The sequence below is a fragment of the Papilio xuthus genome, unplaced genomic scaffold, assembly GCF_000836235.2.
Source record: "Papilio xuthus unplaced genomic scaffold, Pxut_1.1 DF829758.1, whole genome shotgun sequence".
NCBI lineage: Eukaryota > Metazoa > Arthropoda > Insecta > Lepidoptera > Papilionidae > Papilio > Papilio xuthus.
The window spans coordinates 2,018,573-2,045,314 of record NW_013528891.1 but is presented as its reverse complement, the minus strand read 5'-3'; the positions used below and the strand labels follow the sequence as shown (position 1 = coordinate 2,045,314).

Genomic DNA, 26,742 nt, shown 5'->3' with positions numbered 1-26,742 from the left:
TAACTTTTTTTGACATTTACTTTATCAAGCTTTCAAAGAGCAAACGGTTCGATTTTACAAAGACTATGTTATCTAATGCATCGAAAAAATAACGATACAATGGAGAAAATATACACTACAGTGGATCTTTTAAATACATTGTCGCCTGTGCGGTAGCTTCCCGCCATATTTAAGTTTTAGGGTAATTTAATAAAATGCATTCTTGTCATCTACATCTATATTTATTATAAAGTAAAACATTTACATTTGATGTTTACTAATGTGCCTATACTTACAAATTATAATTAACGATGTAATAAGTGTAAACGTGCTCCTTACCAAATTATTGTACTGATTTCATTCCCGTACACATTCAGAAGAGTTATATTTTAAGATAATAGATAAATCTATATAAACACCTCTGTCTCATTTCCATTAACAATCTTTTGGGACAGTTATATCTAGCTGAGCAGTGCAAATATTTTGTCATTTAATTAAAAATAAATTATCACCTAACTGTAGCAGATCCAAATAATTTATCATCCATCAACATATCACTAATATAATGTTGAATCTTAGCTAGAGTTTTAAATCTATCATCACTATTTAAACATTCAATTAACAGCTTGTCTAAATAAGGTCGTGAGGTATTAATACTTTTTGGTATAGGATAGAGCAACGGATTATCCTCTCCTCCGATAATGTAACATGCTGCCCATAGATTATGGTCACTCAAGTGATGTTTGCACATGTTCTCAATTGAAAATGTGAATCCAGGTCCAATAAGTTCTCTGTTATAACGTTGGTACCAATCTGGTAAATCTTTTTTCGGTGATATATGCTTATCAAGTATTATAACATCTTCTAAATCAACAAAAGAAATTTCATCCTTTTCATTGGCAACTATATTATCTAGTGACCAATCCATTAGATAAAAGCGGAACCTGAAAATTAATAATAAAGTTTTATTCATACTATATTATTAGCTCATCTGATGATATTTTGAAAAAAGGATGAATAAATTTTAAAAACAAGTTCTAAAAATTAATGACAATTATTTTGTGGTACAAATATAAATAACTAGCATTTTCCCGACCTGTCTTTCAAAGATGATGTAGCTTCACAACATTGAAAGAATTTTTCAAATTAGTTTTGTAGTATCTAAGACTATTCAACGCAAATAAACAATACAATGTTTACTCTTTTTAAAATTAATACAGATTAAAATTATCTTTACCTATCATGTTTGAATGTAAAATCCATTGCTGCATCGAGAATCTTTTTAGCAATCTTCAGTTTCCTGCGCCACTCAATATGTGTTAATGATGAAATGGGCTCTCCTTCATATGCAACCACCTCTAGTCTTCCGCACACACCAGCATAAGCGGATACAGGCCAGCTGTGAGCCTTCGGGAGTATCTGAATTGATTAAATTCAATAAAGCATCAGGTTGACACAAGTACTATTTATCTCATTATTCAACTTCCAGTACTAATGTAAATATTTGGGTTGATTTCAAGGTTATTCTATTTAAGAAATTTATAATTGTTTCAGTTTAATACCTGTAAAATAATTGGTTCTGGATTAATACTGAGCATTGTCCAAATATTCAACATTTCGGACTTATTGTTTAATTTTCTATTATCTATGAGAGGTTTTATGAGATCAAGTATGCTATATGCATATGGACAAAGTACAAGCCCTTTACGTGGTTCAGCATCAGGCCAAGTAAAATTGTACTCTACAATATTAATGATTTTATCATCAATATTTGTTGCATTTACAAGCTGCATTGGTTTACAATTTTCTTCCATGTTCCATTTCTTGCATAAATTAGAATCAAACTCTTTTAATTCCCAATCATGAGCTAGCTTTTTCAAAATAACTTTCCTATTCGATTTTGTGGATCCGTAATAAATATTTTTAGCATTAAATACAAGTGACCAGTGACCGTCAGTTTGAAGACTTATCTGGTTCGAGTACAATTCAGGACATATTGATACACCGTAGCAAGCAGGACAGCGGTATAAATCAGTGAGATGATTTATTTGAGGTGAATTTAAGTTACCAAATAATAAAATGTAAACATAAAAAGACGCTACAATCACAAGGATCGCACAAATCCCTCGTTTACAATATCTACGTCTAAGTAACATTAATCTATACATTTTGTCCTTCATAATAATAATTTAGTTAGAAAAGGGCGCAGAGGCAAATTGATTCAGAGATTCTGTGATTTTTTATCATCATAATTTGATTAAAAAATATATATAAACACAAAGCGATTCACAACATATTTGACAGTGGCATCTGGTCGCATCTCTCAGCCAGTAACTGACACTGACAGTGACAGATACTTTTTTTTTTAATTTTATGACCTGGTAACATAGACCTTTAGGTCAATGACAGAGCCAAAAAACCAGAGTTCATAGAATAACTTGTGTGGAGTTGTCTTTGTGGTTTTGTAAGTTTGAATTTTACCATTTAGAAACTTGTGTCGATTAATTACTCTTATTTTCATACATCTTCTTACTGTGGAAAAATATATTTTTATTAAAGGCTAGCACGATTGAAGTTTTTTAAAAGATAGAAAAGTTGCCTTTCTACCTTTTTTCGTGTTCTAAAAAACGAAACATCATTGTTGCTGGGTAAAAACTAAAAAAAAATCTTTGCTATTTTTAATCTTTGTTGTCACTGCGTTTGCAAATTTTGGATAACAAATTCTTTTAGGACACGTGTACTTGCTTCAAATTACATCAAGTTTCATCACAGGACGTTTATTTTTAATCATATGATTGTCATATCAATTCATAACTAGTGAGTCCGTTTTGTGATTACAATTTTGTGCTCCGGTGTTCACAATGTCTGAATTTAAAGACTGGTATTATAGTGTACCCTTCTTCACAAGATACTGGCTATCTTGTACGATAATTTTAAGTTTAATAGGTCGATTTGGGATAATTCATTATCACAACTTTGTGTTGGACTTCTATCCTTTCATCTATCAGTTCCAGGTAAGCACATATTACATCTTTATTTGAATTATCGTAAAAATTATCACCAAAACAAACTGCGCTCTCAATTTGACTTCAGGAAGATGCACAAGACATGTTATTACCGTATAAGTTCTTTTGTTTTATTAAACAATGTGCTGATTAAGTTAATATACTTTTTTCCAGATATGGAGGCCACTTACAGCATTATTCTTTTATCCGATTGGACCAGGCACAGGTTTCCATTTTTTGATAAATTGCTACTTCCTCTACAATTATTCTCAAAGGTTGGAAACAGGGATATTTGCGGGAAAGCCAGCTGATTATTTCTACATGCTCCTGTTTAATTGGACTTGCTGTGTTGTTATTGGATTATTAGTTAATTTGCCAGTAAGTTACAATATTGCATTGAAATCTAGTGTTAATTGAAATAATGTAAGCTAATGTTTTATTTATTTTGTCAAATGAATCATAGCTAAAAATAGCTGTGGTCTGGGACTCTGTCCATGTGGAATTAAAAAAAACATTAAAAGTAAATAATGTTGTGTTCTTCCGCAATATTTTCTATTTGTATGCTAAATTTCATTGAGATCCATTCATTGATTCTTGAGATACTTTCAAACAAGCATCTATCCAACCATCCAAACATTAGCATTTATAATCTTAATCTACCCTTCTCTTGTCCCTAATTACAACATTTGCATTTCATATTTTTATTGTTCTTTTATTAAATATATATCATTTTACAGATATTGATGGATCCAATGGTGTTATCAGTGCTTTATGTTTGGTGTCAACTTAATAAGGATGTTATTGTGTCATTCTGGTTTGGAACACGCTTCAAGGCAATGTATTTACCTTGGGTTCTGCTTGCATTTAACCTTGTTTTAAGCGGAGGGTAAGTTTTATTGTTTTATCCATATTTTTTGTTCAAGTAGTAAAAGTAAGGTTGACTTTGATGCCAGTTTTCGATATCAAATTAAGCTTAATTACAATCAAACCTGGATAAGTGAGAACTAGCTAAGCCTAAAGCCTCTATAAACTAAAGTTTAAGGTCTGGTTTTGATGGACAACCTACATAAGCAAGAAACACAGGGAAAAATCCTTAAAGGCGAGATAAATATTGTGTCCCATTGGACTCTCGCTTATCCTGGTTTGACTTTTTTTAACATCATAAAAATAGAAATCACAGTAACAGTGAAGTGACCGTTGTCCATAGACATAAACAGTTGCATATGCATTGCCTACCTTTAATCAACGAAGGAGTGGATGCACAGGAAGAAAACAATTCCATGAATCCTCTCATCCGGAGAGTCCACTTCCACTTCCCTGACTGTATTGTTATTTTTATTTTATTGTGTTCTTTGACAGCACTGACAGTTGTGTTGACTTGTCATCCCTCATATTCTCTTTGTAAAAACAGAGACAACAATAATCACCCCATAACTTGAATTTTAATAATTATTAATTCTACATAATATGTTATTTTTACAGTGGAATGATGGAACTACTAGGTATCCTGATTGGTCATGTGGCATTCTTCCTTCTCTTCAAATATCCACAGGAGTTTGGTGGCCCTGCTTTGCTAACACCTCCTGCCTTCCTGTAAGTGTTTTTTTTTATTCCATTTATACTTTTCATGGTATTTAATCACATCTGCTTATGTGTGATAACTAGATCACTTATAGATCAGCCAATATAATATATGCCCATAGTGGCTCCATTTAGTGATGACTAAACCTTAGTCATCCAAAATAGCCCAGCGTGGGTTGATTAACTTCACAAATTTTATATATGGACAATAGTACCATAAGACGATTGTAATTATGAGTATGTAAATAATACTAGCATGATTTGGAATGACACTACTACTTCACTCATAGTTGTTAATTGGTCAATAAGAAAAAGATTAGTGCAGTTTCTCCTTTTAAATGGTCAGTTTATATGTTATAGTTATATACATAGGTAATAACTTCTTAATTATTTTGCAGAAAACAATTTTTTCCTGATACAAGATATATTGGGGGTTTCGGTACCGCGCCCCAAGCGAGAGTGGCGGAACGCCCGGCTGGTGGTGCAGTCTTTGGACGTCATAACTGGGGCAGAGGTCAAACGTTAGGAGGGAACTGAGTGGAGTAAAAAACTATTTATATATAGTAAAAGTGGATATGACTATTGGATTGTGCATCTTTTGATTGATCATCTATAATAGATATGTTGGTAATGAGCTATATTGTTTTTTTAATTTTCAGAAATAAAATATATCTTATTAAAGTAAATATGCTACAAATTTACACATAATATAAAATTATGAAGTAATCCTATATTATGATGGTCTTTCATATGTATAGGTCCTGGGTAAAGTTTGGATAAGTTGGATATGGTCTGGTTCTAACTGTGAGGTTCCACTGCCATTAAACATGTTATTTCATTCCCTTTGATAATAGAGAGATAACAATGTTTTTTACAGTGGAATCTCGCAGTTCTTAATTTTATGCTCTTCGTAAATTTTAATTAATAAATGTTGCGATGAGTCGACTATTTATTTAGTTATTTTTGTAAATAATTTACGTCAAAAGATAAAATTTTATCTTTGTCCCATTTGAAAACGGACAATCACTTTTATATTGTTATAATTTTTATACAGATTAAATGAGTACAGACATAAAATATTAAAATTATATTTTCTTTGGTAAAACCAATTGTTCATCGACTCATAAATGTCCCGACTTAGGGGCTCTTGTAGTCAACTAACCTGCTAAAACCCAACACTGACCCGGTGCAAGTTGACTAAACTTATCTTTTTTCTTTGAATTTCTTCGCAGATATGTGAAGGTTGAATAATAAAGTTTTCCTTCACCCAACCTGGATTTAAAGGAAGTCCTTTAAAATGGTTTCCACTAAGTTTATATGCTAACCCAAAAAATGTAGGCATTTTTATTATATTATAGTAAGTAAAAACTTGGCTCCACTGTTTAGAGGTGATACTAATAACCAATTTAGTGTAATAAAAATGGTTAAAAATGAATAAAAGCAGAATTTAAGGGTTTTTGTTTATGTATATTTATGATTATATAAACGACTGTCACGTACGTAAAAAAGACATAAGAGCAAAATGTTTTTTTTATTATTTCTTCAAATTCTATTTACAATTTATTTTTAGTTTAGAAATGTGACTTTTCCACTTTGTAAAAACGATGTACATACGTTTTAGTCTGATTTGCATTTCTATAAAACTGTAATGACTTAAATAAAATTTCTTTTAAAAATTGAATTTTAGTTTGTGAAAACTTAAATCCCTGCAGCTGAAGGTCTTTCGTGTTTTCTTTACATCAATATTATGTTATTTCTTCAGTTTCTAAGTATGCAAACCCTAAAAATAATATTAATTCTATTTGTAAAGAGTATTAAAAAATATCTTCTCTATATGTCAGTTGCTGTTCGTTAGTCTCGCTAAAGCCCAAGAAAAGCTGAATTGATTTCTTGGTCTTGAAATATTTGTGGAGGCCTAGGGAAGGTTTAAAAGATGAGAAAAATTCTAATAATTGCCGGGAACTAATTATGTTTTCCTTAATTACTCGCAGTCAGAGTAGTGGGCGACAACTAGTTCAGGGATATTCTTAAAGATAATAAAACAAAAAATATAAATACCAATAACTTTACTAATGTACATTTTTACAGTTTCTAATGGTGTGTATCCTTGGGGTCAGGCTTTCCGTATTCCTTCTCCCACATTGCGATGAATTCCTTCTTCCTTTGCTCACGTTTCTTGAAGTATTCAGGATACTGAGCCTTTTCCAATGGATGCCAGTAGTCAAGTACCCAATCAGGAGGTGTTACAACACGCTCATATGCTACACCGCCTGGACTTTTCGCAACTGTAACAAATAATTATTATAAATAATTAGACAAAAGGATTTTCATTATTATTACAGAGTTTTTCATGACTGTTAATGATTTTGTTGTAGTATGAGGAATAACTGAATTTATTTATAAAGCCATGCAAATAAATGTAAATAAACTGTTCACAGATTACATATTGTTTCTTACAATATTAAAAAAGCATCTCCTCGACTACAGTGATTATAGAACATGTGAAAATGTTATTTTAAATTTGTATTGCTTGCTATATGTAGAAGTAAATAGATAATAAGGGTGTAGCTTTGCATGTAATATAATTAATGCATAATTAAGACACCTATACAGCTTTTGTTTGTAAATTTATATTCTAGCAGTTGCCCGCAACCCTGTCAGTGCAGGATTAAATAAACCTTAGGTAGTCTATGTGTTCTTCCAGACTATGTTACTACATGTGTGCCAATAAGCTATGTCAGAGATACCTTCAAACTACCATCCATCCATCCATAAAAACTTTCGCATTTATAATATTAGTAAGATCTAATTAAAATTTGTTCAAGGTTCTTACATTTCTTAGGTATGGGATGTTGTGTTAAAAACAGTTCTTCCTCTCCCTGTTTCACCATTTCCGCGACCTTACGTGCATCCTTTTCGTTCAAAATTTTATCGAATTTTTCACGGCAAAGTACAGCCTGGTAGCGGTAAACATGGCTAGAAAAAAAAATTTTTTAGGCAATTTTTTATAGTTCTAGTTTAAAAACTATGTTTACAATATTACTATAAATATACTGTACTGAAATATCATCTTAAATTTACTACTTCTAATAAGTTTAATTTAATGAATCAACATCCTTTTCTACTTTTGATGTCGTACAGAGGTTATAATGTAAACTAAATACGATTTGATGAGTGTCAAAACTTATAATAACCTTCGCAGTAATTATCCATGCATCTGAGAAAGTAAACAATTATTATAAAATATTGAAATTACTTCAAAATAAAACAGAATATAATAATTACGTAATGTTTTGGGAGTTCAGGTGAAAATGGTAACAATTTTGACATCTTACCGTCTATCATAAAACGATTCTAAATTCCGCAATGTCCTTTTGTAAAGACTACATATTTTTTGAACTTGAGTTGGTATTCCCAGTGGAATATTCGACATATTTGTTGTTAAATTGTTTATCAGAGTTATATTGATTTTGATTTTTGACGGAATACGAAGACTGTCTTTTTGACAGATGACAGCATAATTTGACATTTGACTATTGTGACGTTGCCATATAAACCGACACGGCAAAAGTTTTGTAAATGTTCGTATTTCACTTATCTGCGCAATATTTTCATTGATATTTCCTTTTTTTTGATATTACTAATCAATTTACCTTCGCCATTATAAGAAATTATTTCCGTAATTTTTTCGCTACATGAAAAGGGTTTCTATTTTTTGGTAATGGTATATCTACATGCGGAAATTGATTACTTTTCATGAAACATATACAATAGCAAGTAGTAAAGCGATAAAGATTTCATACATTTTCTAAACATTACTTTTGATTTTTTAAGAATGAATTGTTATCAGTTTTACTGGACAAGGTGCCGAAGCAAGTTAGAGATGATAGATAAATGCTAACCACAAAGCTTTTCTCATGTATTCGTTACAAGGCTGCATGAACACGCATGTTGTTAAGATTATCTTTTGTTTAACGTATCAGTTAAACGTTGTATTACTACTATACTTATAGAAGGCCTGTGCCGGACCTAATAGAAATCTATGTCTAGCCTTTTGGATTATTTGTGTTTATAAGAAAAAGACTACAAGTTTTTGAAAGCAGTGTTAAGGGAAAAATAATCCCAGCTCTTTAGGTACTCTTCCGCTGTTCCGGTGGTTCTCAACATTCAATTGCAAAAATACATCTATGCGATTATGTAATGGTAGTAGTAAGTACTTAAAAATAAATCTTAAGTGTTCGAAGCTCATTAGCATAAATACTTCATATTAAATATTTATTTTAATCTGTACCTAGATGTACAATCAAAACATTATTAAATGCGATCACGAAAAACAAACCTCGAGCAACATTAACGAGGTCAAAGAAAGTTAGAAAAACGGACTCAATGAGATGACTAAAGTGGACCGGTTGGTGCGACTGCTGCTGAGTAACACCGACTCGATCTACCAATATGGCGGGAAAGAATATAACCTCACAATTTTTTTTCTTTTATTTACAAAAATTAAATTTATGAAATTACGATCAAAATTAGAAATAGCAATGTACAAGCGAAGTAAATTGAATGAAATTCAATACAATAAGAAATGGATTGAAAAGCGTAAAAATTCGATAATTTCATTAAAAAGTTGAATTGCACTCAGTGGATTACTGGTCTTATAGTTCAGAATTCTCATACTATATGTACACTAAGTATTTTCCTTAATGACCTAAATGATTCTCTGTGAAGGAATAAGTATTTTATTCGAAATTTAAATCATAAAAATTAAGAACAAAGAACTATCAAAGCTGTTAGTTTTTTTTGTTTTTAATATTTCGTAGAGTCAGACCCAATCATGGCTTTGAATAATTCGTCCAAGGAGGTTCAAGACTTACCGCTTTTACAACGTCCACCAGCCAGTGTTGAACAGTGTTCGGTCGACACTCGGAGCGGTGTGTACCATCGCTCAGAACGACTATTAAAAAAATTAAGAAAAATAAATCCGCGTCGGTTTTTCTATATCATCTGTGCTCTATTCATTTTTTTTACACAAAAGTGAAGAAATATTTTATCTACTTTCCTCGATTAAGTGGATTTTGTTTTATAGGTAAGAATTTATTTATTATTATTTTTAATCTATATCTATGAATTATTTTGATTTGTTAAGTTTTAATACAGTCCTAAATCTTCTAAGAAGAGTCCCTACAAAAATTAACTATACTAGGTAGGTTAAAAAATAACAAACTTCACGTTTAACTTTTATGAGTACAGACATACATTTTCTACGGTTTTTTCTATTATAGATGATTGTGAAAGCTTCTTGGTTCTACTTCAAAGAATAAATCCACTGTGTATATATTATAACAAAACATTATATTTAACAAAGGTCTTAATATATTTTATTAGGGAAAGGTAAACAAGTCTACCTACATAAATTAAATGAATGATAATATAAGTACATGAATTTATTATTTATGCACATATTTCATTATTAAAAGCCGATAAAAGGAAAAGTTCGCGTCTTAAAAAAAAAATCATCGAGATCGTATAATGATTTAAAACAATAATTTGCTCATCCTCATATGCCTATAGGAGTTGCTATAGGCAATGAAGGCATCTTTCGGTGATTTCTTTAAACCTACAATAAGTTCTCCCTTAGCGACCAATTAACTCTGAGTAATAAAGTTTTAATAAACAGACGTATTTTATTATACTTTATAATGGTAATTTACAATTAAACCACAATGTAAGTTAATACCTACTGTATTATAAGTATTAAGAACTTAAAAAAATCAAAGGTCGATTACTTTTACTTTTTTTAACTCTGACAACTTTAAATACTGGTTATTGTGTTTTATACATACATATGTTAATTGTATGTCGCCTTTACTGCCGATAAAGTTTACACAATGTTTTTATACCCTTTCCTTAAAATGCCAAGGTCTTATTAATTTTTCCATGCACTGCCTCTAAAATCGATTTGTCATGGAAATGTTTAAAAAGGTCGTCTTTGAACTTTTATAAAGCATTGTTGTCTGATGCATTTCTAAATTTAAAAAAAGTTAATTAACGATAAATCTTATCTTACTAATATTATAAATGCGAATGTTTAGATGGATGGATGGTTTGAAGGTATATCCAGAACAGCTGAACGGATCGCGATGAAATTTGGCAAACATATAAAAGATAGTCTGGATGAAAATATAGGCTACTAATTACATTTGAGAGTTAATTTGTAATAAAAAATAAGTCCGACTTTCTTTAGACGTTCCGTAGAATTTCATTTAAGTCATTTTGGTTACAGGGACCCTCCGAAATCATTACTTTACCACGAGTCTGGCAAAATATCTTCATATTCTGTAAGCATAATTTGTGTCTCGACCCTTTAACCTTTGCTAAATTGCTCAATGGTTAAATGTCCTTTGCCATAAACATGGCTTAAGAAATTGCAAATATCGCAATTTATTTTCATACTAGCTCGCCAACGACTCTGCGCGGATTTAAAAAAAACATAGTAGCCTGTGTTATCTTCCAGCCTAATCTTTCGCATTTATAATATTAGTAAGATTTCTAATTGACTTTAAAATGGAGGAGGTTCACAATTCATTTGAAATTAATATCGGAAAATAATTGTATCTTTAATTTTTACTATTTTAAGTTTTATTCATATAAACTACTTCGTTCGTTAGTCTGTCTTAAACTCGAGAACGGCTGAACGGATTTATTTTATCTTGGTCTTGAAAGGTTCCTGATGTTCTAGGGAAGGTTTAAAAGGTGAGAAAAATTCAAATATTATGTTTTTGTGTTGTTTTTGTTTATTGTGTTGTGATATTGAAAGGATTAAATGTTATTTTTTTTAATAATTGCCGAGAACTAATTAAGTTTTTTTCATTCCACGCGGACGGAGCCGCGGGCAACATAGTAGTTTTGCTTGGTATTAATTATCCGGGTGTCTTTAATAAAACGATTACTTTTTAATGAGGCTGAACCATAAATTCATAATTATATTTTATGACATTTTTCCAAGTCATAAGGTCAAGTTTATTGATTATTGCTGATGGCTCCGAATATATTCTGTTTTTTTAGGGTTCCGTACCTCATAGGAAAAAAACGGAACCCTTATAGGATCACTTTGTTGTCCGTCCGTCTGTCTGTCAAGACCCTTTTTCTCAAAAACGCGTGAAGGCATCAAGCTGGAATTTATTTTACTCACAAATCCTTTTAGTTGCTTTATCTTATAAAATTGCAAACAAATGTTTATTGATCTCTACCTTTTTTATTACATTTTTAAAAGAAAGTTCAATTGTCACAGCAAAAAGATTTTTCATTACTCTACAATTACCATAGATAAAAAGTACTCTAGATTTTTGGTTAAATAAAAAAAAATAGTTTATTGAAGGCAATAAATCGTGGACTTTCGAATACTTCAGTACCTAAACTCAACATTTTTCATTGTCGGTTAAAATTTCACCTTGTCGCTCGCGGTCGCGATGAATTGGGTCTAACTAAATTCGACATAACGAAAGTGAAATCAAAGCTCTCACTTTTGTATGTTGAAGTATGGAAATGTATGGCTATAACATAACTTTTTGACTAGATCACTTTCATTAATATTATGTACATCATATTCCTTTTATCGATGAAACATAGTTAATTAGCGGGTTTTATTGGTTGCGAATTGTTGGGTGTATTCTTATAGACATTATTAGTAAGAATCCTTTGGCGCGAATGGCGCTCTTTTATTGCCAAGTCAAGTGTCAGATTGATTAGTGAGGGGACATAAACGTCGACATTTTAGTAAGGCTAGTGTTGTGCGAGTACACGGGAACAGTGTCTGATTTTCTTCCTAACAAAATAAATGTTTTTTAGAAGTTTAAATTATCAAGGTTGGCACAGATGTAGAATATAGTCTGGAAGAACAGGCTACTAAGTTTTCTTTAGTACCGTGCGAATGGATTCGCAGGCTACAGTTAGTTTCGAATAAATTGTACGATAAGGTTGACATATTTGTATAAATTACATACTTGTTAACTATAAGTTATTGTCGAAGCACTCTTACAAAAACATTATATATATGTTGCGTAATATTAGAGACAGTGTCGCCTCTATTTGGTAGCCATTGGATATTGTCTATGGTAATGTGTAGAGTGACAAGGTTACACGTGTACTGAAGAACTCTACTACACTGAAACTCGTATACATATGGCTATCTCTTTCTTTTTCTTTAACAAAACAAAGACAACAATATGTTTTAATACAACTATCACTGGAGTTGGAACACTACGATTGTCTCAAATAATTAGCAGTTTGCTCATCATCACTCTGTCAATATAAACAGGTTATTAAGCAAATAGAGGCGACAAGAATACATGTCAAATTCCTATAGAATATTTGCGTATAACTTAAATAAAAAATGTTTAAAACTATTTGAAGTTTAACTCATATTCATTAAAAATTCAATATTTATTAGTGTTTAGATTTTTACAAAGGTTTTGGTTTAAAATGTTAACAAGGATATTAATAAGTACTAGCTAGTCTTACTATCTTACTTATTACTGATATTTTAAACGCGAATGTTTGGATAGATGTTTGTTTGAAGGTATCTCCAGAACGGCTGAATGGATCTCGTTGAAATTTGTAGAACATAGTCTGGAAGAACACATAGTCTACTTATTAACTTTGTTTTTAATCTCTCGCGGACGGAGTCGCGTGCGACATCGACTTTGCAATAAATATCTTATTTTAATTAGAGTGGTCGATTAAAGAAAGATGCATAAAACGTAAATTTCTTTGTTATATTATAAATTTATATATTAATAGTAATAAAAACAGCAAAAATCTACGTAATACTGCTACTTGTTTTAACTGAATATTTATAGAAGTGAAATCATCCGGAAACTTCGTCTCTCTGTGTTAATTACGATTCAAACGAACACACGACATATAGGGTTGGCACTAATATCTACATAAAAGTGGGGAGTTGTTTTATCGTAAATTGTGGTATTATTGAACCAAATTTATCATAATTAGAAAGTAACACTAAAATTGGATGTATTTATTATAATTAACACTAATAACGAACTTAATTATTTTAGTTATGACCTCAAAAAAGTTATGTTCTTTATCTCCGTCGTGTCATTTATTTTCTCTAGCTTCCGTTGATTTTTGTCAAAAAATTAAGCTCAATCATTTCGTTCTACATTATTTTTTATTCACGTCATTAAATTAACATGATTTAAATCAGTCATCGATCGCTTACGAAGAAAGAGAGGATTAAATAAAAATTATGGCAACCCTAGCAACATTACGAAAATCCCGCACTACAAACCTACATTCTTCAATTCACTTGGTTATGCGGACCTCGTCTCTTGCTAGGTAAATCCACTTTGAATAAAGAATTTTATTAACGAAACTAAATAACTATTGTTTGATTGTTCAATTAGCTAACAACTACAGACCACAGAGTACCCGCACAATCTTTACAAATATATTCTGCTCCTGATCCCCCAAAGGTGATGAAATGATATGAGGGGTTTTACCTACAAAAAACCCCTCATATCATAACCTTGTGCAAGTGACGGAGTTCCAGATTATGCGATGTAACGCACTGATGCAAGGAATAATATAAACTGGGCACAAGTTAAGGTTGATTAGGCTTTAGTCAACCACGTTTGTTATCTTTTTAATATTATAAAAGCGAATGTTTGGATGGATGGATGTTTGTTTGAAGGTATCTTGAGAACGGCTGTATGGATTTCGCTGAAATTTGGCATAGTCTGGAAGAACACGTAGGCTACTAATATATTTTATTGTAATACCGCGATGACGGAGTCGCGGCGACAGCTATTAGGTTATAATAAGTCGTGTATTGAAAGCCTAATATAATCTGTGACACTTTTGTTCACGCTTATAATTATGCGGGTTGAAGTTACATCATTTGTATCTTGCTTTGTACAACTTCCGTTGACCTAGTTTTCTATACATGTGTCGCTTTTAGCAGTGTCAATTTGAATTGGTCATCTGTTGTGTTCTTGTATTATTACAAACTAGCTGTCGCCCTCGACTCCATCCGCGTGGATATAAAAAAAATCTTAATTAGTATAGAATATAAACTTATTTATAATATAAGTAAGTTAAATATAAATCAGATCTTCAAGGCATAAATTCGAAAAAATAAATTATAAAAAAAATATTAAAAAGTATCCCGTCTCCTGGCTCTAAGCTCCTCCTCACCAATTTTCAGCCATATCGGTAAGGCCGTTCTTGAGTTAAATACAGTAAGTTTTTAGAAAAACCTAATTTCTTTGATAGTAGCCAGAACGTAAATAGTTGTTTAAAATAAAAAAAAATCGTGTGTTCTGGAATATTCTCATTATCATATTGTAAAAAAAAATATAAGCTCCATAATGTGGTAAGGTTAAAAGGATTTACATTTTTTTTTCAATTATGAACAAAATTATTAGACAAAGATTTTACTACAATGTTCGTGCTGTGCCAATTTATTTTGAATAAATGAAATTATTGATGGATTCCTCTATTTAAATACTTGTACGGAAAAATATTGTCGTCTCTTTCATTCGTTTTCAATGAACAGAGACAACGATATGTTTGTGTGTATCGTATTTCAATGGCGAAAATCCACGGTTACACGCAGTGTCTATGGTTTTTTCGATAAACGATTAAATTAATTGTCATTATCATTTTGCATTAAGGAAATTGAAATAATGAAATATGTGACTTCGTGTTTTTTTTATGACAAATAGAATTAATATATAAAAAATACATATTACCTCTGTGTGTAGAATTTATTTTAGATAAAATAATAATATCTGGTAACTTTATAAAAACTACTAGCTGTCGGTCGCGACTCTGTCCGCACGGAATTAAAAAAAAACAGTAAATAGCCTATGTGTTCTGACTGTGTTCTACATCTGTGCCAAATGTCATCAAGATCCGTTGAGATGTTCTGGTGATTGGGTATCATATAATAAAAACATCCATCCATCCATTCGCATTTATAATATCAGTAACATATTAGGACCTAACCCAAGGTCATCATTACAACATAACATAACAGCTAGCTTTACAGTTTAAAAGTCGAATAAAGGTTTAAAATGTTATATAATTTACATAATATTTAGCCATGACCGTCTTATATCTACAAGTTAAATATTCTTAAGCGAAGTGTAAATTGATCCTTCGAGCCGGATCTGACCCAGTAACATGTAGATTATTTGTAGTACCAATACATCATGAAAGAATTAATATCTTAAAAACAAAACATGAGTTTAATTTTTTTTTATTCCATAATGCTATTGAATTTAATTTATATCACTTAGAGAGTAAAGCATTCTAATCGTAAAGAATTTTTGAAACTGTTTCCATAGTATTCATACTAGATGTCGCCCGCGACTCCGTCCACGTGATAATAAAAACTTAAATAGTAGATAGTTTTCTTAAAGACTTAGCTCTACGTCTGTGCCAAATTTCATCGAGATCCATTGAGCCGTTTTAGAGATACCTTCAAACAAACATCCATCCATTCATCTAAACTTTCGCATTTATAATATTAGTAAGATGTTTATAATTTTTCCTTTTTATAAAAGTGTAGTTAAACACTATAGAGCTATAAAAACTACACGTGAATATTGCAAGTTGAGTCAGTCTATTTTATATCCAGTCCGATTGCTTGCAATTTAACAAAGATGGCAACCGTGACGTAGAAAATTCACCAAAAACCATTCTTCAGTATATTAACGTGTGAACTAGGCCAAGTCAAATTGTTTAAAAAATAAAGCTCAATACCGTGAAATTCCGTACACTTGTTCAAAACTTTTTTTTGTTCTAAAAAAAAATAATCTCCCAACATTTTTTGAATGTAATTTCACCGAACATTAGATGCTTTTTGGGCCGTGTACAGTCAAAAAACTAGACCGCTAGTAGTTGCAAAGAGAAAGATAATAATCATTTTGAAATTAGGAATAACTTAGACATAATTGGCATACTTTTTTAATTAGTAATCAACTATACTAATTACTAACCAACTGAGAACAACACCAACAAAATTAAGAGTTCTGTACACTTGTACAGCCTGAAAGTTACAATGTTGCCAACACAACAACGTTTTAACTGGACAGTCCGACTGTACTGTGAAAACCGAAGGTGTGTAGACGGCTTAAAATTTAAAATAAACGTCCGAATTCATACATGTATTAATGCAATTACGAGGCCATTTAAACTAACAACTTACCGTATATTTGCACGAATAGTAATAATTATTTACGCTGTTTGTGGTCACGCTACGGATATCCCTCGATTGCACGTAAAGTAATCATTGAATGTATTCAAGTCGTACTCGAGACAATTAAATGCACATTTAACACATCAAATGCCACTACGATTTTTCACGTAGATAGGTGGTACTAAAGTGAACTCGCAGAACGAGTCGAAGCCTCTGACAGTGTTATCATGTTAGTTTATTAATCATACAGGTCGTCCGCAACACCGTCCGCGTTAAAAGAAAAACTTAGTAAGTAGCCTACGTGTTCTTCCTGACTATGTTCTACATCTATGCTAAATTTTAGCGAGATCCGTCAAGCCGTTCGGGACCCTTCCAAGCTCTACCTTCTAACAAACATCCATCCATCGATCTAAACATTCGCATTTATAATATTAGTAAGATATAAACACACGATTTTATTTTAGCTACGTGTTCTTAGTACAAACTTTTAAAGTATTTGTTAGTTACGTATTTAAAAACTTGATAGAGTCTCGTAATTTTATCGATTGTAATGATAGTTGAAGATTTGCGGATTTGGAGAACCATTAGTTTGTCCCTTTCTAGCATAACAAAGCGAACAATGTCTTTAACCATAGCTCATATAGCTTACTTTAGTATCAGCATACTTAAATGGGTATTGTAAAACGAAATACTAGTTCGAATGAATCTCGATAGCTCGTACCGGCATGCAGTGAAAGTCTTGTCCGGCGGAGCAGAATGGGGCCGCGCAGCGAGCTGACTCAGCTCTAACTGTAATCTCTCTCTGATTGCATCGGTGCATCGAGATCATCACAACGTTAATCCGTATGTATACACACCTTTAGATAAAGGAGAACTGTAACTACTTTGTCTTAGGCTAGTGTAGACGTACCCTAACTTTAAAGCCTAAGAATAACATTACTCTTCAAATTTATGGAGCCCTGGTAGTAGTAGTTTTGTCGTAAAGTAGATACTATTAGAATAACTCCATACAAAACAACTGTTATCAAAGTAACATAGATATTACGCTACCGCTCCTAATGCACCAGAAAGATAACCAACTCAGTATAATGGAAATACTATCTTATTGAAATATACAATTTTGTCGGACATTCAATCTGACTGCATTATAATGTCCATTACTTTCGCCACCTATCTTTTGTACGTCTGATGTTGGCTTTCAAAGTATTGTTCCCTTCTATAATGTGTAAGCGAGAAAGACGTATATTCTAAAACTAGATGAACGAGAGAGATGAATACGTTTCCTTGCTTGCTATATGAGTTTTGGTCTACTGCGTAGCGCTTTATCGCTAACTTCAATAACATAACGAAACATGAGGAACGTTATACCAATAGCGTCTTGCTAATAAATCCTCTTTGTAGTTCTGTTTTCCTAGTACCATTGTGTTTAATATAATTACACCGTATATGTTACTAATGGGTAATTAAACTCAATGACGGTCATACAAACAGTTTGTATAAATAAATTATTGTAATTTAAATTTTGTATGGCTTTGATACATATTTGTGCATCTATTGGGATGAGCTTATTTTATCTTTCCTTAAACTTGTTTTGGGATCTATGCATAAATATTTCAATTTGTAGTGTTTTCATATATCTTTGTGGGACAGTCATGTACGCGATGCGCAGTGCTCTCCGCCCGCATCCCGCTGCGCCCTGCTATACCTAAAATTGTGTTCTGCGCAGCGACTCGTACGAAGTTAAGAGTTGCCAAGATATCTGAAAACATATATAGCAACGTTAAAGTTTAAAGGAAGCAAACGTTGGCGCTATTTGATAGCTTCAAAACATGAAATTTGTTCTGAAGTCTTTAAATTATGTCCAGAGGAAATCATAAGTAAATAGCAATAATTTCGCCTTTTATAAGGTAAATCCCTTACTAACTTTATTTTTTTTTACTACCATTTATCATATGGGATGATTTATCCATGATAAAATTTAAAATATTTTATTTCTGTTGATTTCAAACATTAAAATGCAAGTCAACGCGTCACGTGTTCGACGAAAGGGACGGACTGCTGATGCTTACTGAAATATCAGATTAACTTTATGTTCTTTATTTTGTTAAATTTTAAATCGGGTTCTGTATAAAGAAATATCATATATGAAATTCTCGTGTCACAATTTTAGTTCCCATACTCCTCCGAAACGGCTTGATCGATTGTCATGAAATTTTGTGAGCATATTGAGTAGGTCTGATAATCGGCCAACATCTATTTTTAATCCCGCACGGACGGAGTCGCGGGCGACACCTAGTATCATATAAATGCAAAAGTGGATGGTGGATGTTTGTTATTAAGTATCTCCAGAATACCTAAAAGGATTTCATTGAAATTTGTCGTAAATAAAAAGCATAATCTGGAAGAACATATGCTACTCAAAGTTTTGCAGATGCAGGCGGAGTCTCAGGGGACAGTTTGATCCATACTGATTGGTTCAACTCTTTTACGTAACTATTTTTAATATGGTTTTTATTATTATGGAACCCTAGGCAACTATAAAGCAACCTTCGGGAACCTCCAGATATCAGGGTTTCGGACTAACGTCCAAGGTTCGTCGAACTCTCCCGAGCTTCCACGCGGGTTTGTTTATGTACAAAGCGATAAAAACACATAATGTAAGCTACTTTAAAATTTACTTTAGTACTTATCTTAAAGATAAAGTAACTTGCCTTGATAATATAATAATAAGTTTGTTACTTTATTGCACTAAATTTTTTTCTTAAGTCCAAGTCCAATTTTTGATACAGGACATATCTAAAGTCCAGCTTATTGTCCATAGTTTGTTATTCCTTAGGTATTATTAATAATTAACGTATGATCATATAAAGGGCATTACTCTATATAATAAGTACGTGTGTACAAATGGGTCTTATCCAGTGGATCTGTGGCCATGTCGCAATATTTCGGGAAGGTACCGGTGCGGGAGCGATGACCGCGCGACCAGTCCAACCTGGCCATCGTTCATTGTGGACGTGCCTTAAGTGCATCCCGAATTTTGTGACCATGTGATCAACGGCAGATGGATGTAAGTAGAGGTAGTTGTAGAAAATATTTATAATTGCTACATCTACGAAGTAAGCAATTTATTACTGGCCTTTAATGTTATTTCCTCACCCCTATAATTTTAAGGTAGAGAGGATGAATAAAAAAGTCTCTGTTTTGCATTGCCTCTGTCTACTAGAGGTACAACACCTAACAATATTATATTATTGCAAATGCCTTTAGGTTGCAGTGCGCATGTAATTTTCGCCACTTTTCCAACTGTAAAAATGTTTCAAGGTAAGGTAATAAGGACATAGCAATTTCTGATCTTACGATAACCTTCCTTTCACACTGTTTAAGATTAAAATTATGAATGCTATATAATAGTTTAAGAGGTTCAAAACTATTCATAATAGCTACTTATTTTTTTTTAACAATCTTCGTGAAACTAAAATTGTTCGTATCATGAACCAAATTTTTATTTTGTAAACACTTAAGTACAATTATTATAATCTTATGTTAAAAAATATATTAACGACCTATAACAATTTAACAAGCTTTTACCTATATTTAGTTTCACCTCATCTGTCTGGATGTTTGTCATCGAATCTTGCAAATTAATGATCCACTTTCGGGTTGATGAACTGAAATTTTTCATACATGTGTAAATCACGTGGCAATGTCATATTATAATAACATGCTGATGATTTAGCTAATAGGTGGCCATAGGAAATTCGCAATTAAACGACACTACCTCATTAGGTTTGGACTAGTTTGAATTGTCTTGACGAGTATTTTGTTTTATTTTTTTCAAATTATTAATTATTTCGAGTAATAAGAACGTATTAAAAAGATTTTTTGTTTTTAATTTTATTTTCAATACGATATAATTTAAACAATTGAAGTAACTAGTCTGCCAGTACGTATTTAGCTTATACTAAGTTACTCCGTACTCCATAAGGAAATGGATCCAGTCACTAAATGCCCTAGAGCCCTAGAATACAATAGAATAATGATAGTCTAGACTAGGCAATACAGGTACCTTTAGCTCCTTTATATTAATCTTTGGTCAAACAATTTGTACCGTTAATAGAAGCATAAACTACATTGGCCCTTTAATTTTATTGTATTCATAAGTAAAAGTTACTGTAATAACTAAAACAAACAAATTATATCATTTTAAACTCTATTGTATTACAATAAGGTTCAAATTATCATTTCTTATTCAATACATTTTCATACAACAGCCAACAAAGTAGACCTTTTATAAATTTAAAATTATACGAAATTACGGTCTATTGCTTTGATGTTAAGGTTGGTTTTAATCTGTATGTTATCGAAAAGCTTTCCTTAATGTTTGTTCACAGCACTAACACGCTTACTGACTGTAAATGGATTTATTGATAACGATAATGGACGCCATTGAAATGTTTGAATAATAAGTAGGGCTTTGTCGCCGCGTCCTATGGCCTATTGATTGTTGAATATAAAAAAACGGACTAAGCAAAGAGACACCGTTGTACTCTCGTTTGTTGTTTTTCACAGGGATGAGGTTAAGATCCAATTAAACATTCATTTGTATATCATGCTGACATATTGCGTAAAATTGAACCGTTTTTAGGATCGCATCTTACTCAAATATACACATACAACAGGTACTCACGAAAGCTTAGAACTTATTTTAATTGTGAGATGGGAATGCACACACTTGACAAGTCCTGTCTCTTAAAATTGGCATGGTTAGACAGTTGGTGGGTGTATTCAAAAATTAACGACTTCTTAACCCTATTCAGTGAACTGTCAGATTGACAGTACAATAACGTTTTTGTTTTTGATTTACTGTCTGAATTCAATTGTTTTGTTTTTATTTTGTTAATGATATAATTTCGTTGTTTCGTTTGTTAATGAAGTATTAAAATTCGTCATGCCAGTTATTTTAGCTACCATATCGAATATGATTTACGTCAAATATTTTTTTAAGGATTGAGCAATTCATATGACTATTCACGGAATAATGTGTCGTTCCAATGACGTATAAAACATCTTGTGACGAATTATTAAAAAAGACAGTTAATGTCCGAACGAAAGAACTATTAGATGTATTATGCAGGATTTTTATTACCTATTTTCAACGAGGATCATGTCCTTGAAAACTCATATGGATTCAGTATCTAACCGTGGTCTGAGATCAAAACTTCTGTATAAAACGTATCGTCATCCCCGTCATTATCTTTGACAAAACAGAGGTAATAATTTGTTTTAAATGGAGATTTTACTCTGAGAAAACCCTTGGTAAACATCGTAAGTTCCTAGGGATAGTTTTGAATGCTCCAATACAATCTAATTACGTTTTATACAGCAGAATAGTGTATTGTTACAAGATATTCCATTGTCAAAGTCATCAATCACTTTTACTGTGACGTGAAAGGCACGGTGAAAGTTTTGGCGCACGGACAAGTTTGAAGGTCAAGTGGTACATTGTTGCAAACGTGTACGAAAAGTGAAATTATACTTAGATACGTTTAGAAATGAGATTAAGGCACGATAAGTATGTCTCCTCTTTACATAGACATCAAGTTATAATATTGTTTTGAGTTTCTACTGCCAAAAAGAATTAATTGTCTAGGTTTGAAAGAGTAACGGAGATATCTAATATTATAAATGCGAATGTTTAGATGGATGGATGTTTGTTTGACGGTATCTCTAGAACTTGGCATTGATGTAGAACATACTACATTACATGCTAATTAAGTTTTTCGTTTATTCTGCGCGGACGAAGTCACGGCCGACAACTAGTCAAAAATATTTTTTTCGAAATTGGAATTTAATATTCACACGCTCGAATTTTGTCACCAAAAAAATCGTTGCATAATAAAAGTCGTAAAATATCAAAATTTAGCAACAGCCTTGTAACGTAACCGTTGAACCGATGTTTGTTTATGCAACACTGCAGCATCGATTTAAATCGCTTACGTAAACCGAATAGTCGAATGTAGCAACCATTCCAGTAGTTTTCTGTGTCTAGGTTTATCGAACAAAATATGAATTAAAAAAAAATGGCCAACTAGTCGTATCTTCAACGATGATAATTATGAAACTCTACCCAATGAGTCGTCACAAAACTCCGTCATTAAAACATTGAAACCACACTATTGGTAAATATTTGGACTTTAGCTACACAGAGTCATTCTATTATTCTTTCATATAAATTCTAGACATCGTTTGCTTAACGTCATCCCTTGTGGAAAGTGGTCCTCCTTTTTATCTCCACAATGCCCCACCCTGTGCCACTCTCATTCTATTTGTGACCTCCTTTTTAAAAATAAAATATCTATGGTCTACGTTGGGACAATGTGTTACTCTAGATAGTTCTTCTAGAATCGTCTTATACCATTGTTTATGTTTATAATCCAACATCACTGTGTTCAAAGCCTCTTCAGTTTAGTAATCTCCAGGCTACTTGGATCTTGATGTTTCTTATGTGTGTTACATAATGTTTGGCAGTTCCGTCATAATTTTATTGTCACCAACAGGTTGGAGCGTATTCAACACGGTTGTTTGCTCCGTAATTCTTTTGTACGATATTGTATTGAACATTTTCCTTATATTGTAGACGTGAAGTATAGAAAATGTAACCATCCAGTAACTTTATACAGAAGGACATAACGATGAACAAAAAAAACTAAACAAAATTGCTGATTTGGCGCGGTTCTTACAAAGCTTTCTTTAGTCACCACATTACACCTCGTCTTCCCCAGACGGTCACTTCTACATTCAACATTAGACAGTTCCTCGCAAACTTTATTTATTTTCATTTTATTAAGACAACTAATCACAAAATAATTTACAGAAACAACAATGGCAACATCCGTCCTACAGCCAGAAGATTGCCGTCGTGAGCATGAACCCAAACCCGACATTGATTCCCCACGGCTGACTGAAGATGAACGCACATATATCCTGGAAGGCAAAGAGAGGGAAACTGGGGAACTTCCACCAGAGCTAAGAGAGAAAGCCAGGATCGAGCTGCGGGAGGAACCGGCGCTTCGAGAGCAGGCGTTGGCGCAGATGAGACACTTCATTGAAAAACATCCAGCTATCAGGAAATGCCGAACTGGTTAGTTAAAAATCATTCATTACTTATAGGGAAAAGTAGAAAAGTGCAGACTCTCCACAGGGAAGAGGATAAGAAGATGACAATTTTAACTTTGAGTTTGCTAGACAAATTAATTTCATTAGAAAAAATATCGTTCGAATGTATATGAGACCTAGACTAAAAAGCCTTAGTTACAAAATGCTGAATACTTTTATAAGAATATCTTATACATTTCAGATGCACCTTTCCTTCTACGATTCTTACGCACAAAGAAATATTCGATACCGCAAGCTTGTTCTATGCTGGAGCGGTATTTAACGATTCGTCAAATGTATCCCAATTGGTTCCAAAAGCTCGACCCCTTGGACCCTAAGGTTGCAGCAGTTATTGACGCAGGGTACTTGGTGCCTCTACCTAAAAGAGACGCTGAAGGAAGAAGAGTCGTACTGTCATGTATGGGTAAGTTAAAGACATATAATAAAGAAATTAAAATGTTTAACGAATGATTTCTGAATGGCGTTTGATTTTTTTTTGGTCTAGCTGTTTTAAATTTCCTAGAAGAATATAATCTTTTAGACTGATGTATTTCTATACAGGTCGTTTCGACCCGCATTTGTACGATAGCTGCGTGATGGCGCGCGTTCATTCAATGATCGTGGAACTTCTCCTCGACGAGCCGCGTTCGCAGCTGCTCGGATACATGCACGTCAACGACGAGGCCGGCATGCAGATGCCGCACGTCAGCCTCTGGTCACTCACAGATGTCCGCATCATGCTCAATTGTATACAAGTATGACTCTAAATGTATTTTTTTTGCTTTACTTGTATATTTTTCGCTCTAAGTGTATATTTGGTGAACTTGTATATTTTGAGATTAAATTTTATATTTTATAAAATTGTACAATAACGATATTAATATTGAGTTAATTATAAATGCATTTAATTACAGAATTCTACTCCAATGCGCCACAAATGCACACATTTTGTGAACATCCCACATTATGGAGTAAGATTTTTCGAATTCGCTGTATCCTTGCTGAGTGACAAATTGAAGGATCGTGTTATGGTAATATATTCTATTAATCTTAATATTATATCAGGCTATATATAGACATAGATATACCCAACAAAAGAGCCGTATTACCTAATCGAAATATACATACAGCGTGTTTTTTCCACTCATATTTCCATTAAATTAATATATCGTTTATAATTATGATGGAATATGAAAATCTTACTAATATTATAAATGCGAATGTTTGGAAGGATGGATAGATGGATGTTTGTTAGAAGGTATCTTAAGAACGGCTACATGCATCTCGTTGAAATTTGGCATAGATGTAGAACTAGTAATTTGGAAGACACATAGGCTACTAATTAAGTTTTTTTAATTCCGCGTGGACGGAGTCGTGGGCGACAGCTAGTCTTTTATAATTGTAACAAAATGGCTACATACAACATGGATCACTTAAGATATTATAATGTTTTCTTTCATATGTATTTATGAAGTTATTTTTTTAAATATTTTCCAGTTCCATCGTACATCGGAAGATTTAACAAAACACGTGGATCCATCAATCTTGCCCAAAGAATACGGGGGTACTGTGCCTCTGAGGGACATGGTAGAAGAACTCAAGAGGAACCTGCTTAAGCGTAGAGAGGAATTGCTTGCTTTGGACGAAATGTGCGTCGATTTGTACGCTTTGGAGAAAAATGATCTAACCCAAGATATACATTCGACCGCCGGATCGTTCCGGAAATTGGAACTCGATTGATTTTTTTTTGTATGTGTGTTATGTAATACACACACATAACAGAACAGATGTGATTTTTTATATATACTAAGTAATTCTCTTTAATTATAATAAAAAAAAAACAAAACAGAGATTTTGATACATTAGTAAAACTATATAATATTTTAGAATTACTGGTTAGTTATAAGCCTAAAAAATTAATAAAATAGATTTAATTTTCTCACAAAAAAAGAAGTAAATTTCAAAAGTCAAAATGGAAAATTTCCTTAATTTGTATAAAGATGATTTATATTGCACGAAACATTCCTTAATTTTACTTAGAGATCTCAAGTTTTATTATCATCAATCATTTTCTCTTGACAATGCGTTTCAAATGTTGCCAACGTATAAAATAAATGACATCTGTCAAAACATGGCTACGACCAGCTACAGCAATTAGTAGGTTAGCCAATACGTCTGGTTTACTGGCATAATGTATTTTATAACCAAGAAGTATTTTTACCCACATAAAAAGCAATTTGAAAGATTATGTTAAGCTCTTGACAGTATGGCATTAAAGATCATTTGCATAACATCGTTCAAATGCAGGAAGGTTATGGTTAAATATTTTCATTTTAAGAAAAATATCCGTGGTTTTTTTTTAGTAACTAGTTAGCTAAAGGCAGCCGTCGGTGGAGTCACGTTACCATTAAATCTGGTTAAAATCTTCATTGTCCACTGACAGTGGTTATAATAATAATTTTACTTAGAATAATGTTAGGCATTTATCAATTTGCCGACTTGACAACCTGACTGCTGCTTCATTTGTGTCTATAATATTAATTCTTTTATTTTATAAGATCTTTACTACTTATGGGAAAAGCGCTGACTTCTGTTTTAAATAATAAATGTTTTATAATTAGGTTTTCTAGTTTTCATTACAACACGCAATGTTATCCCCCATCAATGTATGCTGCATTTTTTCTTATGTTTAATTTTGTGATCCTGAAGTAAGAAAGTTATCGAAAGCCTTGCATAGTAATAATAGTAAATTGACTTGATTGTGGGGGTTTATTTCAAAATACTTCCTTATGTAACTTAATC

The 26,742-nt window shown here is 32.3% G+C and overlaps 4 protein-coding genes across 7 annotated transcripts in view; 2 read left to right on the top strand and 2 right to left on the bottom strand.

Moving 5' to 3' along the window:
• Positions 1–26,562, top strand: part of LOC106126480 (clavesin-2-like) — a 59,901-nt gene extending 33,339 nt beyond the window's left edge. The window contains 6 exon segments of one of the 4 annotated variants that reach the window (NM_001312368.1): positions 9,484–9,651; positions 23,660–23,926; positions 24,143–24,364; positions 24,502–24,695; positions 24,855–24,971; positions 25,438–26,562. In NM_001312368.1, the coding sequence (NP_001299297.1) occupies positions 23,668–23,926; positions 24,143–24,364; positions 24,502–24,695; positions 24,855–24,971; positions 25,438–25,680 (1,035 nt within the window). In that variant the 5' untranslated portion in view covers positions 9,484–9,651; positions 23,660–23,667 and the 3' untranslated portion in view covers positions 25,681–26,562. 4 annotated transcript variants of the gene reach the window in all.
• LOC106126399 (deleted in autism protein 1 homolog) lies at positions 263–2,299 on the bottom strand. The gene is made up of 3 exons (XM_013324084.1): positions 1,542–2,299; positions 1,217–1,398; positions 263–923 (listed from the first exon to the last, which is right to left on the bottom strand). The coding sequence occupies exons 1-3, from the start codon at positions 2,157–2,159 to the stop codon at positions 488–490; spliced, it is 1,236 nt and encodes a 411-aa protein (XP_013179538.1). The 5' UTR covers positions 2,160–2,299; the 3' UTR covers positions 263–487.
• On the top strand, positions 2,651–5,948 carry Der-1 (derlin 1). The gene is made up of 5 exons (XM_013324564.1): positions 2,651–2,993; positions 3,159–3,362; positions 3,722–3,870; positions 4,467–4,577; positions 4,964–5,948. Exons 1-5 carry the CDS (start codon positions 2,841–2,843, stop codon positions 5,100–5,102), a joined length of 756 nt encoding a protein of 251 aa, XP_013180018.1. The 5' UTR covers positions 2,651–2,840; the 3' UTR covers positions 5,103–5,948.
• ND-B22 (NADH dehydrogenase (ubiquinone) B22 subunit) lies at positions 6,617–8,051 on the bottom strand. Its single transcript, NM_001312586.1, is given in 3 exon segments — positions 6,617–6,850; positions 7,399–7,541; positions 7,901–8,051. Coding segments are annotated over 3 exon segments (435 nt in total). The 5' UTR covers positions 7,999–8,051; the 3' UTR covers positions 6,617–6,656.
• Positions 26,563–26,742: the final 180 nt, after the last annotated feature.